The 13192-nt window shown below is 43.8% G+C and overlaps 2 protein-coding genes across 8 annotated transcripts; one reads left to right on the plus strand and one right to left on the minus strand.

Moving 5' to 3' along the window:
- Nucleotides 1–340: 340 nt before the first annotated feature.
- Nucleotides 341–4534, minus strand: atp5pf (ATP synthase peripheral stalk subunit F6). 3 transcript variants are annotated; one of them, XM_036540574.1, is made up of 4 exons: nt 4396–4534; nt 2428–2598; nt 2121–2245; nt 341–434 (listed from the first exon to the last, which is right to left on the minus strand). In XM_036540574.1, the coding sequence occupies exons 2-4, from the start codon at nt 2595–2597 to the stop codon at nt 403–405; spliced, it is 327 nt and encodes a 108-aa protein (XP_036396467.1). In that variant the 5' UTR covers nt 2598; nt 4396–4534; the 3' UTR covers nt 341–402. The 3 variants fall into 3 exon arrangements, with proteins under 3 accessions (XP_036396467.1, XP_036396469.1, XP_036396468.1); XM_036540576.1 differs by lacking the exon at nt 4396–4534 and adding an exon at nt 3233–3318 and having other exon boundaries at nt 2428–2642; XM_036540575.1 differs by lacking the exon at nt 4396–4534 and adding an exon at nt 3233–3307.
- gabpa (GA binding protein transcription factor subunit alpha) lies at nt 3422–10387 on the plus strand. Of its 5 annotated transcripts, XM_036540570.1 has the most exons (11): nt 3422–3501; nt 3701–3813; nt 5636–5734; nt 6033–6177; nt 6269–6353; nt 6443–6673; nt 6907–7101; nt 7304–7360; nt 7488–7625; nt 9076–9268; nt 9669–10387. In XM_036540570.1, exons 3-11 carry the CDS (start codon nt 5658–5660, stop codon nt 9889–9891), a joined length of 1344 nt encoding a protein of 447 aa, XP_036396463.1. In that variant the 5' UTR covers nt 3422–3501; nt 3701–3813; nt 5636–5657; the 3' UTR covers nt 9892–10387. The 5 variants fall into 5 exon arrangements, with proteins under 5 accessions (XP_036396463.1, XP_036396461.1, XP_036396465.1 ...); XM_036540568.1 differs by lacking the exon at nt 3422–3501 and having other exon boundaries at nt 3623–3813; XM_036540572.1 differs by lacking the exons at nt 3422–3501; nt 3701–3813 and adding an exon at nt 3824–4300.
- The last annotated feature ends 2805 nt before the right edge of the window (nt 10388–13192 follow it).

Consider the following 13192-nt stretch of genomic DNA (forward strand, 5'->3'; position numbering starts at 1 on the left):
ACAAAAAGTTGCATCGTGATGACATAAGTGTGCTCGGGCCCGGAACGTTAAGCGCAATGTGAGCGCAGGCCAGCAGGGGAGTGGGGACAATCATGTTCGGGCACGGTACAAGGCAACCTGGCCTAGTGTGAGTAATGACCCATGCTATCTATTCTAGGACAGGGCGCACAGTCTGTCCTTAAGAGGATGACCAATGAAACTACGAGATGACAGTGCAGGGAAAGTGCAATATGTTTGTATGCACTATACAGGTTCCCACAAACACAGTACATCGTTCACACCAGTCCCACTGATAAAAACATATCTTACCACACCCAGTGTTTAATACAGTTTCATTTATTAAATAATTAGTAGTCAAAAGAAAGAAGGAGACACACGGACACACACTGACAAGTGTATTTCTCACTTGGGCGATACATTGTCCAACTTGGGTTCTGAAAAAGAGGGGATAATTGTTTTTAAATAATGCTCATGAATTACATGAAATAATGAAGTCCCTGCCATGCATTTTCATTTGCTGTTTCAAGCTATGCCCCCCCCCCCCCCCCCCCCAACTATAAATCCCAACAAAAGCTTTTTCATCAGGACTGACAATACCAGTAAACAGATGCAACTACCATGAGCAGAATTAGTACAGGTAGGGATGCACTCAGTATCAGCTGATAAAAACTTAAGTTAATAATCGGCGTCGGCAGATATGAAAAATTTCTGCCGATGTGCCTGGTGCATTAACTATGCGCACGCGGTGACGCCAAATGTTTATTGTGAGCGCCAGCAACAAGCTGTATGGAAGTATTTCGAAGTATCTGAAAGAGATTTAGACAAAATTGCTATTTGCAATGTTTGTAAAGCACCAGTGATGCGAGGAGGGGTAAAATATATAGCCAAGTTTATCACTCTGGGAGGATGCTAGCTGTATGCTGCTAAGCTTTTCTCTGCTTCTGGAGGGGCACGAGACCATTTTTAAATAACGCGGCTCCGAAAGGAGAGAATGCGATTTGAAATGAAACAAGACAGCCCGCGATCGCCGAGCTTGTGCTTTGGGACTCGAATGGAGGGCCTAATGGCTTCCACCGAGCCCCTAGCTAGGTTTCTCACCCAGGGAGGATACTAGCTGAGTGCTGCTAAGCTTCTATTTGCTTCCGGAAGGGCGTGAGACCATTGTTTGAATATTGCAGCTTGGTAAGTAGAGAATGTGATGAGAAATAAAACATGACAGCCTGATATAGCCCAGCTCGTGCTCTCGGACTCGAACGGAGGTCCTAATGGTTTTGACCAACCCCTAGCTAAGTTTCTCACCCTGGGAGGATGCTAGCTGTGTGCTGCTAAGCTTTTCTCTGCTTCTGGAGGGGGCGTGTGAAAAAATTTAAATAACGTGGCTCAGGAAGCAGAGACGGCAATGGGAGATAAAACAAGACAACCTGTGATCGCCTAGTTCTTGCTCTGGGACTGAACAGAGGGTGTAATTTTTGTGTTTGGACACTTACACAACGACACAGGCCAGCGAATAACATTTTCTGTACATTTTGTGTCTCTGCTCATTCAGAATAAATATTGCAGTTCCATAAAGAGAGAATGTGATGGGAAATAACAGACCATCGGCATCTGTACACATATATATATATATATATATACAATATCGTGCATCCCTAAATATAGGCATGTTCAAAATACACATACTTGCTAATCTTGCACACTGTGATGTACAGGCATAAGAACACTTTACTGTGTACAGCAAAAAGGTGTATGCCACTTGCAGTCTATGAACTGCATAACTTTTGATCAGTAGTATGGCATAGTAGTAAAGGAGCAGGCCTGTTAACAAAAGGTTGGTTCTCCTGTTGGTACACTGCTGTTGTACCTTTGGACAAGGTACTTAGCTGACCATTTCCTTATTAAATATGCAGCTGTATAAATCTATAAAATTGTAACCTAGGTAAGTCTGAAAAAGAATACCTGCTAAATGACAATAATGTAGGAAAGCAGCCCTCAACTCTAAAATTCCTCTGAGTGATTTGTAGTGTGCCAAGATGTGCTTTGAAATAACTAATAAATTCCAAACTTATTCTGCAAACATAGGATATAAGACTATGCTATACACCAGTAATGTTCCAACTCACCTGGGAATTTGAAGGTTGGGAATTTGGTGAGGTCACTGCCACCGTAGAGTCGCTGCAGTTTGGTCATTTCCTCAGACAGGTTCTTCTGATATGCTGGTCCAGCATCCACCACTTCACCTGATGCCCTGTGAGAGCAAAGCACAAATAAGGCACCTGGTACTCTCCCCTAGTAATGGAGGTCCGTGGCATGTGCTGGCCAAATGTTGACAGTACCACGGCTCATGGGTTATACTAACCCTAAAAACACAACCATGGGCTTCTAATGTAGAATGTCTAGGAGTGAGGGAGAAGAGGGTTTTCAACTCACTTGCTCTTGGCGTTATAGTCGTGGATCCTGTCCAAGAACAGTTTCTGAACAGGGTCCAGTTCTTTAGCCCGATTGAAAACAACGGCTGACAGGGCCAAGTTCCTGCGCACGGTAACTGCCATGGCTGAGCGGAGTAGGGCGGAAAACTGGAACAATCGGCGCAACGCCATTCTATCATTCAAACAGAGATGACAGCAGCTGTCGCAAAAAGGCCACTACTTTGTCACAAAAACAAAGCAAAACAAACAAATACATAGATTAAAACAGCAGTGTAGCATAGTGGTTAAGGAGCAGGACTCGTAACCGCAAGGTACTTAACCCACAGTAAATATCCAGCTGTATAAATGGATAACATTGTGAAGAACTGTAACCTATGTAAGTCGCTTTGGATAAAAGCGTCTGCCAAATGAATAAATGTGAAACAAAGTGCTAGAAGCTACCACATAGAATGCACATGTGGGTACGGGCAAATTGGCTTTAGCTGAACTGGTAACGACGCTGGCCAGGAAGCAGTAAGAACTCCGGTTCGAAACTCGTTCGGTAACTGACCCACGTAACATCTATAACACACATCACTGTGTGTGTGTATAATTTTAATTTTTTCTACTGGTGATTCTACTAAGCTTCACAACTAGCAGTTTACTGCGACGGGACACCGATGTTCCAATGCTCAAATATCTAAACATTTCAGTAGTTGGTAACAAAATATGAACTTGCTGTTCACGTATTTCAGACTATATATTCACCTAGACAACTACACAGTAGAGTAAGTTTAATAACAATAATAAAAAAAAATAACACTGACCTTGTAGGTGACGCTCGTCCTCGCACAGCACCTACGGTTGGCTAACGCGACACAAACATGGCTGACCGACACTCGCCGTGCATTATGGGCGAGATGCAAATTAAGGGTGAAATAAAATCAAGCTATCATTTATCTGCCGCCTTATATAAACCCGATAGCACGTTACTTCATTGGTTGTGTGCTCGGCGTATTGAATTAATTAAACTGACATACACTGCACTTTCAGAGTTTCTCTATGTAAACCTGTAAGGGCGTCACGGGAAGAAAACGTATGGACTTTTGGTTATATGTAGTCTAACATCCACTCTAAAGTTGTTTTATAGTGACCGTAACACGTTTTTATTTAATGTCCAAAAGAAAGCTTTGTCGAACACACCTACATTTTCTAGCGCTGCTCAATGTTTGCTTTGATTGTAAAAGAAATGCGCATCTCTTGTGGTTATTTATGTTTACCCCCTCCCCCTCCAGCCCTACGCAGACCAAACGGAGTGGGTGAATTTAGCCTCCGGGGGACTCTACCGTCACTGCTACTGAACTAGCTATTCTTCTGCATCACCTTTGCGGAATAATTTCTCCAAGAGGTACGTTTAAAATGCATGAGGTGGGAAACAGCCAAAATATACATGACTTTGTTTGTTATTCACTTTGGTTTTAGTTTCTTTCAACTCCATGGATGGTAGCCAACGAGATAAGTTTAGCGCTGGAATCCCGCACAAGTTCAGCTTGTTAGCTAGCCACTTAGCTTGTTTGGCGGGACAATCGCTTGCAAACTACCGAGCAACATTTTGTAAAACAACACTATAATGACTCTTTGTTTGACAGAAGTCGCTATGTTTACATTAACACGTGAGCCAGCTATCTAGCAAATAAACCAGCTAAGTTGGCTGGCTAGTCAAATGTGTTGCTAGACTAGATATTGTGAATAAAAGGCCACGGAGCGTAGCAACCTTAGCACATTTTCTAACGTGGTCTACTCTTGGGGTCTCTTCACTTCAAAGAACTAGCTAGCTATTTGCTTACATGTAGGAACAAAGAAACTAACCTTCATCAGTTAAGACCCGAATTACAGTGAGTGTGCCAATGAAAATGTGACTGGCTTCGTTAGTTAGGTTGCTGTGCATCTCATTGCCTAGCTAATGTGTCGCTAGATCACTTGATTTTACCTTGAAGTCTGAAGTTGAAGAAATAGCTAGCGAACGTTGAAGCAGGTGTTTTTCGTGTTTTAATATACGTGGTAAAACAGCAAATTATCTTTAGCCATGGACCTTTCTAAATGCACGTTCGGAAATGCCTCCGGCTTGTTGAAATAAATGTCGCTTGCTAGCTGCCAGCGTTGCCAGGATTTCCGGCCTGCTTTACATTACCCGTCTTTTGTTTTGTTTCCGTTTCTTCCATTTCCGTTTTAACTTTCCACATTTGAAAGAAATGTCCGGCGGACAATGAATTTGAAGACCGCACCGAACGCAAAGCGATAACCTGTTCTGTTATAATCTAACTTTTTTCGTAGTCGATGCAAAATGTGTGACCCTCAGTGCAGGGCGCGGTTCCCTCTCTCGGTCAACAAATCCTGTCTGCTTTCGGCGAATGGCTCCGTCACTTAGCTAGTTTGGTGCGTAGCTAGCTAGTTGTATGAGTCGTCGCAGAAGACAATGATGCGGGTGGTTTTAGAAAGCTGAAATATCTGTATCTTCGTAAATACTGGGTAGCGCAATCATTAATGTGTGTTATATATATATATATATATATATATATATATATATAGCTAACCATTAGGCCTAGCAGACGATGATGAAGCCTCGGGTTTGCGTAGTCGGCGATCCATCATTCCACTAACCCAAACGTATGACCGTTCCAAATTCTAGAGGTGGTAGCGGCTTCCTATGGAGACGGAGACACAGTAACAGTACAAACATTGCTTTGATAATTTATTGTGTTAAAACCTATAGCTCAAATAAATGTCTTAAATAGCTAAAAGACGTATTGGTACATTCCTGTGTTCCATGGCTACTGTTAACACATGAAGTGGTCGAAATGCACTTAATGAGTGCACATAGTTCAGTCATTTAAACATAACATTGTCGTGTTTAGTTACAGTTAGTCGTGCAATGTGCGGTGCACTTGATAAAAAGGGGTCCTTAAAGTGGATTGTGATATTGGCAGGATTAACGTTGAGGATAATGGCAGAAGGGTTTCACTGCCACAGATTGCAGTGTAAACCAGGTTCACATATGTTAGACATTTGAGAGTGTGGCATTTCGCATTGTACCTCAGACTGCGATTATATCTCTCCAAGTCCCACTCAGAACTACACAGTTGATTTTGCAACCCTAGAGCAAACTGTCCCAGTCTCCCTCTACTTTCCCTGCTGCCTGTCTGTGACCCTGGTGTCTCTCTCTCCTTCAGCTGACCAGGCTTGGCATCAGCCATGTCCAAAGGAGAAACGGAGGAACTGATAGAAATTGAGATTGATGGGCAGGAGAAGCAAGAATGCATGGAGGAGGGGTAAGCTGAGTGTGTGTGTGTGTTTTCATGCATGGGTGTACACATGTCTGTGTTTGTAAATGGAAGTCAGTCCAGATAATGTCACACTGGACACACAGCAAAATAACGGATGACCCTTATTGTTGAAGATTTCTTAGAACAATGGGTGCTAATGTTTTCTTGTTTTTCTGGGTGAATCATACCGTTACCTTTCATATACATTATGTGAGAAAGCCACTGTTTGAAGGAGCACACATGCATTTCGACCCATTGTATCCTAACGTGGGTGTATATATGTGTGTGTGTGTGTCTACTCCAGCGTTGAGGAGCAAACCATCACAACCGCCGAGTTTGTTACACAAGCCATCGACATCAATGAACCCATTGGCAATCTGAAGAAGCTGCTGGAGCCCCGCCTCCAGTGCTCATTGGATGGTCATGAAATCTGTCTTCAGGACATCCAGGTGCTCTGCATGTTTTTTTTTTGCCTGCTGGAAAGTTTATACATGTGTTTGTATTTTTACGTATTAACTCTGTTTCCCCCTCCTTCTTTAGCTGGATCCCGACCACAGCCTGTTTGACCAGGGAGTTAAGACAGATGGCACCGTCCAGCTCAGTGTGCAGGTCATCTCCAGACAAGGTATCTCACACACAAGATGTTTTAAACAAACTGGCATCAGTTATTTTGATACAATGACATCTGTGATCGACTGTGCTGTCCCCCTTCAGGCGTGGAGCCCAGGCTGAATATTCTGGAGATCGTGAAGCCGGTGGAGACAGTGGAAGTGGTAATTGATCCTGATGCAGCTGCTGGCGAGGATGGGCAGCTAGTAGAGGAGGGGCAGGTGATCGCCTTGGACCGCTCCGTCATTGCAGACGAAACCTCAGAGCAGGTGACGCGTTGGGCAGCAGCTCTCGAGGGGTACCGTAAGGAGCAGGTCCGATTGGGTATCCCCTATGGTGAGTTGGCGTTCACAAAACTCTGGGTTTCTGGGTGTGATATATGAAAGTAGGGTATCTGTCTGAGTGTGCAGTTCACTTCATCACAGTACCCCTCTTTGTAGGTATGACAGATGATGGTATGTCTCTTTTTTGGGGTGATGCATGGCTAGACCAATCTCTGTGGGTGTCTGATGTGCTGTATTACATTATCTCTTTCTGTTTGTGTGATATGTGACAATATGACATTTCAGACCCGGTACAGTGGAGTGCAGACCAAGTGATCCATTGGGCGGTGTGGGTGATGAAAGAGTTCAGCATGGTGGATGTAGATGTGGGAGGCATCCACATCTCCGGGCGGGAGCTCTGCGGGTTCACCCAAGAGGATTTCTTACAGAGGGTCCCCCATGGAGAGATACTGTGGAGCCACTTGGAGCTGCTGCGCAAGTGTGAGTAACGGTACTACATGTGTGCGTGTGTGTGTGGTGGAGATGCACAGATGTGCAACTTGTGTTGGTGTGACTGTATCTGAGAATTTGGGGGAAGTGTTTGATGATAGTTTGAGACCAACACTGTTGTGATTGTGTGCTGTTTTTCATCTAGCTTACGATTTGATTAAAGTCCTAATTTTCACCTGAATGCCCTTTGCAGATGTGCTGGCCAGTCAGGACCAGTCTGGCCAGATTGCCACAGTGACCATTGACCAACGTGAGTCTCTGTTGGTGCCCTTGGAGAGCTCATCACCTGTATTTGTATGAAATGAGTCACACCTTACTTCCATCTTGCGTGTATGTTCCACGTGTCTCACATGTTTGTGCGGTGTTCCCACCTTCAGCGGTGCAGATCATCCCCGCTTCCGTGCAGCAGGCTCCACCCCCCACCATCAAGGTCCTGGCCACCAAGCAGAGCAAAGTGCAGAGATCACCCCGCATCGCTGGGGGAGAGGACCGCAGTTCACCAGGAAATCGCACTGGTACAGAGAGAGAGAGACAGAGTGTGTTGCATGTGTAATCACATTCACAGTGATAATGACAGTGTGTGTATTGCAATCTCACTGAGTATGTGTGTGTTGGCTCTGTGGTCTCAGCCCATGGTACAGTTGGCTGTGTGAAATGCAAGGTACACTATATGGACAAAAGTATTTGGCCACACCTGTTAATTATTGAATTCAGGTGTTTCAATCAGACACGTTGCCACAGGTGTATAAAATCAATCACCTAGCCATGCAGTCTCCATTTGCAAACATTTGTGATACAAAATGGGTCGTTCTGAAGAGTTCAGTGACTTCAAGCGTGGTACTGTGATAGGATGCCACCTTTGCAATAAGACGGTTGGTGAAATTTCATCCCTGCTGGATATTCCACGGTCAACTGTAAGTGATATTATTAGAAAGTGGAAGCGTTTAGGAACAACAGCAACTCAGCCATGAAGCGGAAGACCACGTAAAATCACAGAGCGGGGTCAACGACTGCCAAGGCTCATGGTGCGTAAAAGTCGCCAACGCTCTGCTGATTCCATAGCTGAAGAGTTCCGAACTTCCACTGGCATTAATGTAAGCACAAAAACTGTGCAGCGGGAACTTCATGGAATGGTTTCCATGGCCGAGCAGCTGCATGCAAGCCTCACATCAAGTCCAATGCCAAGCGTTGGATGGAGTGGTGTAAAGCACACAGACACTGGACTGTGGAGCAGTGGATACGTGTTCTGTGGAGTGACGAATCACGCTTCTCTGTTTGGCAGTCTGGGTTTGGCGGATGCCGGGAGAACGTTACCTGCCTGACTGCATTGTGCCAACTGTGAAGTTTGGTGGAGGAGGAATAATGGTATGGCGCTGTTTTTCAGGGTTTGGGCTTGGCCCCTTATCTCCAGTGAAGGGAAATCTTAATGCTTCAGTATACCAAGACATTTTGGACAATGCTATGCTTCCAACTTTGTGGCAACAGTTTGGGGAAGGCCCTTTTCTATTCCAACACGACTGTGCCCCAGTGCACAAAGCAAGGACTATAAAGACATGGTTTGATGAGTTCGGTGTGGAAGAACTTGACTGGCCCACACAGAGCCCTGACCTCAACCCCATCAAGCACCTTTGGGGTGAACTGGAATGGAGATTACGAGCCAGGCCTTCTCGTCCAACATCAGTGCCTGACCTCATAAATGCTCTACAGAATGAATGGGCACAAATTCCCACAGAAACACTCCAAAATCTTGTGGAAAGCCTTTCAAGAAGAGTGGAAGCTGTTATAGCTGCAAAAGGGGGACCAACTCCATATTAAAGTAAATATGTATTTGAATACAATGTCATTACAGTCCCTGTTGGTATAATGGTCAGGCGTCTGAATACTTTTTTCTATATAGTGTATGTCAGTGCTTTCCTTTTAATTTCTAAATTATATGCTTCCTCACCATGTTGTTCCTTCTGTCAGGCAATAATGGTCAGATCCAGCTGTGGCAGTTCCTGCTGGAGCTGCTTACAGACAAGGATGCTCGAGACTGCATCTCCTGGGTGGGCGATGATGGCGAATTCAAACTGAACCAGCCTGAGCTGGTGGCTCACAAGTGGGGCCAGCGCAAGAACAAGCCCACCATGAACTACGAGAAGCTCAGTCGTGCTCTCAGGTTTTCCCATCTCTACTGTCTGTCTTTCTGCCCATTTGTTTGTAAGCACAGATGAACGCTCAGGTTTTTCCAGCCATCTGCTTATAAATGCAGACATGTGAATAGGTCTACAGAAATGTCTGTTGTTAGGATTGAGCAATGTGTTAGACGCTTGTTAAGAAAGTTATCTTAGTAGGGCTGTTTTGGTGACCTAAGGCAGAAACCCATTTTTGTATTCCATTATTTTCAGTTTCTCACACTGTGTCCCAGACACTTTGTATGGCATTTAACACTTCTAAGTTTGTCATATCTTGTATTATTTCAGCCTCTTATAATGTGTCAGTTAATATCCACTGATGGTGTCTGTGGTCCCTTCCAGTGCCTGCGCGCTCTGACTGTGCCTTTCTGTCTGACTCTGTAGATACTACTATGATGGGGACATGATCTGCAAGGTGCAAGGCAAGCGCTTTGTCTACAAGTTTGTGTGTGATCTGAAGACCCTGATTGGCTACAGTGCGGCAGAGCTGAACCACCTGGTGACGGAGTGTGAGCAGAAGAAGCTGGCCAGGATGCAGCTGCATGGGCTGGGCCAGCCCGTCACTACAGTGACGCTTGCCACTACTGCCCTGGACAAGGACAGCTGAGACGGGGTGACAATTAGCAGGGAGGGAGGGTGGCTGGCCAGCCACACCCCCATGAACAATGAGCCGCCTTCTCTCTGCGCACAAATGCACTTGTCTTTGATTGGCCGAGACACCCTGTGTACCATGTCTGGCTCTGGCCCCATCACACAAATGTGTGTTGTGCACAGAGAGACAGCTGCAAGCCCTTGATGAGGGGAGGGATCTTTTGGGAAGGTGCAGTGTAGTAAGAGGTCAGAATCGAGTGTGTGTGTGTGTGTGTGTGTGTGTGTGTGTGGTGATGAATCCTGTTATGTGCAGGCATTCAGAGTAAATGGGATTTGAACTTGACTCTGAGTGAGAGGAACCAGTTGTAGCATTTCCATTGTATATACTCCATGTTTTTGATAACCACAAGGGCAGTGTATCCTCAATTTAAATTCTTTGTTTTGAAGCTTTACCCCAGAGTGTGAACCCTTTCCTGTTCACCAGAGAGGGAATAAAGAGGCATCTTTTCTTATCTCTGCGTTAGTGTGAATGATCTGTTCTTATCTCACGCGCAAACACAGGGATCCACTCACCCTATAAGTAGACAGCCAGGCTGGAGAGGAGTATCTTAAGAATAAACCAACCACAAAATACACTACTAGTGCAACTTTTTGTCAGTCATAACAATCCTGAGACTCGCAGCGAAGTTGTAAAAGCAAATTTTAAACTTTTCAGTTAGGTGTGATTACACGGGGAGTTGTGAAGTTTTGAATGTACAGTGAAAGGTTTCTCATATTTGGCCGCAGGGTGTGCACGTTGAGCCCTTCAGCGTCACATAGTCTACCAAACAGGAATAGTGCAATGAGGATTAAATGTACAAATCAGTACGCTTCTAGACCTTTGAGAGGTTGTTATTCAATGCCCCTTGGTTGACCTAGCATTTGTAATGCTTTCTTTTTGTATGCTTAGTCATTTTTTTCTATTGCCAACTGTGTCGTCACTATTTATACTACCAGATGAATATCTGCTCAGGTAGGCCTAAATGATACATGACCATGATAACCTTATCTGATTGGCACAAAATTAAAATGCACAAGTCTCACACGTATCCTGCATTGGTATTACCTAGATAATGAATGCATATTTAATGTATTTGCCATAGATTACAATGAGTAACAGCTGAAATTTATGTTTCTCAGAATACAAAGTCCATTTATTGCACGTCTATTAATTTAGTTGCTCCAAGTTGCTTTAATGAAAGTTTCTAAAAGATCAGAAGTGAACTGCTGTCATAAAATGCATACAGTATCTGCAAATGGTTTGTTCTTGCTTAAATTCCAGGAGAAAGTAAAAACACCAGGCTGGAATCTTGGCCAATTAAACACAAAATCTGAGGCTTGGAGTCCTCCAGGGATCAGTACTTGTTCCCCATCTGATTTCTCTTCACATAAAATATCATGGTTATATTATTTTATCTTTCATGGCTTTTTATTGCTTTTCTTATGATATCCAAGTCTTTCCCTTCCTCTCAAACATTTTTCCTGACAAACATCTCAAATTGGATGACTAATTGTCATCTAAAACCTGATCTTTCTAAAACAGATGCTCTGTATTCCAGCCAAATCCTCATCCATTCAAGATGTTCAGTGCCCTTGATAGCACAGCAGTATCTGCAACTCAAACTGCCAAGGGCAAAAAGCTATTCTCAACTGAGAATGTGTGTCAGGGTGCTGTAGATACTTTTTCAACATGCGAAGAACTTGACAATATGGCAATATCGGGCCTATGTTCCCTGTGCCATTGTTTTATATAATGGCACTTTTGATTCACAGTATCAGTACTGTTCATATGGCCTTACTATTTGCATTAACCCTGACATCACAAATGGATAAGAGCATCTACTAACAAATACATAGGTGTGAAGATGGTATAATCTATAATGTATAATTCAGAGCTCTTGTCACTGGGAAGGAATATCTTTGCACTGGTGAGTATCCCCACCTCAACTCTCTGACCGTTCATTATGTTGTCTCCTTGCTCCAGTTCTCAAAAGGGTCTGTCCCATGTGTTAGCACAATGACGGTCATGTTTTGACAAAATGTCAAAAAAACTGTCTCCCATAACTTACTCAGTTAAGGCGATTTCCTCCCTTCCAGCTGAGAAGGCATCTTCTCAACTAAATGTGGACCCTACGACATCCTCATTGCTGTCTGTTATGTTCTAAAATCTATGACTTACCATATCCACTTTCCTTCAGGCCTCCAAAGGCATCCTCCTATGGTTGACTGACATGGGTAAACTGGGTTCTACTAAGCAGAAATGGGAAAAGGCCAGGCCTGCTCACTGACTTGGCAGAATATCACCTCTCAGCATTTTCCTCTGCTGTCTACCTAGTGCCAAGGCGTTTTACTTTCCATCTAAAATTCAAGCTGCTTCCAATGACCAACAGAAGCTATTTTCTATGCTCACTCAGCATTCTCAGCTCTTTCAAATGCCTTGTCACCCATTCACCAAAGGGATGCTCAGCTCAATTGTGCCTTTTCGTTACCAAAGTGGCAGAATGAGTTTCCCACAAGTCAGGGCAGCAGCCCCAGGTCAGCTTCAATTTTCAGTACATAATAAAAACCCACTTGTTCAGACTACATCTTAGCCCTAGGTACCACTTCAGTCTCTATCACTGTACTGCTCTGTGTCTTAACAAGACTGAACTCATTTCCAAGACACAGACATGTTGCTAGGTTGTATTTTGATAATTGCCTGCTATTCCAATAAATAAGCTGCACAAGTATGTGATAAGCAGTGCATCACCACTAGGTGGTTCTGTAGGCATTATTTCTTGTGAAAACTGTAAGGAGACCTTACAGAGGTGTCACTCACACAAACTCACAACCAACACCCAGGAGACTGAATGTACATTTTATATTTTATTTATGTAATACAGTGTAGAAAGCTTTCTCTGTAAAATCAAATGGCTTTTTTACAGTTGCACAGAAAAAAAAACAAAACAAAACAAAAAAACCCTTTACTGCCCTATACTGGCCACTGCAGGCACTCCATCACAACAAAGAAACAACTTCACAATACTAGTCACTCAATCACTACATTCCTCACCCCCCTTCCTTTGTTTGGGAACCCCTGCTATCTGTACCTCAACCACAGAAGATCCTTCTCATAACTTTCCAAAAGGCATTCTTAAGACACAGCCATCCTAGTTAAGAACACTAAACCTACCTGAAGACCTTTGGTTTGTGAGTGTAGTGTAGTGCTATGGACGGGGGAGATGAGAATTAAATAAAAAAAGAATATTACATGAATCACATTCAATGATACTGGAGGC

Source organism: Megalops cyprinoides, chromosome 11 (assembly GCF_013368585.1).
Source record: "Megalops cyprinoides isolate fMegCyp1 chromosome 11, fMegCyp1.pri, whole genome shotgun sequence".
Taxonomy (NCBI): Eukaryota; Metazoa; Chordata; class Actinopteri; order Elopiformes; family Megalopidae; genus Megalops; species Megalops cyprinoides.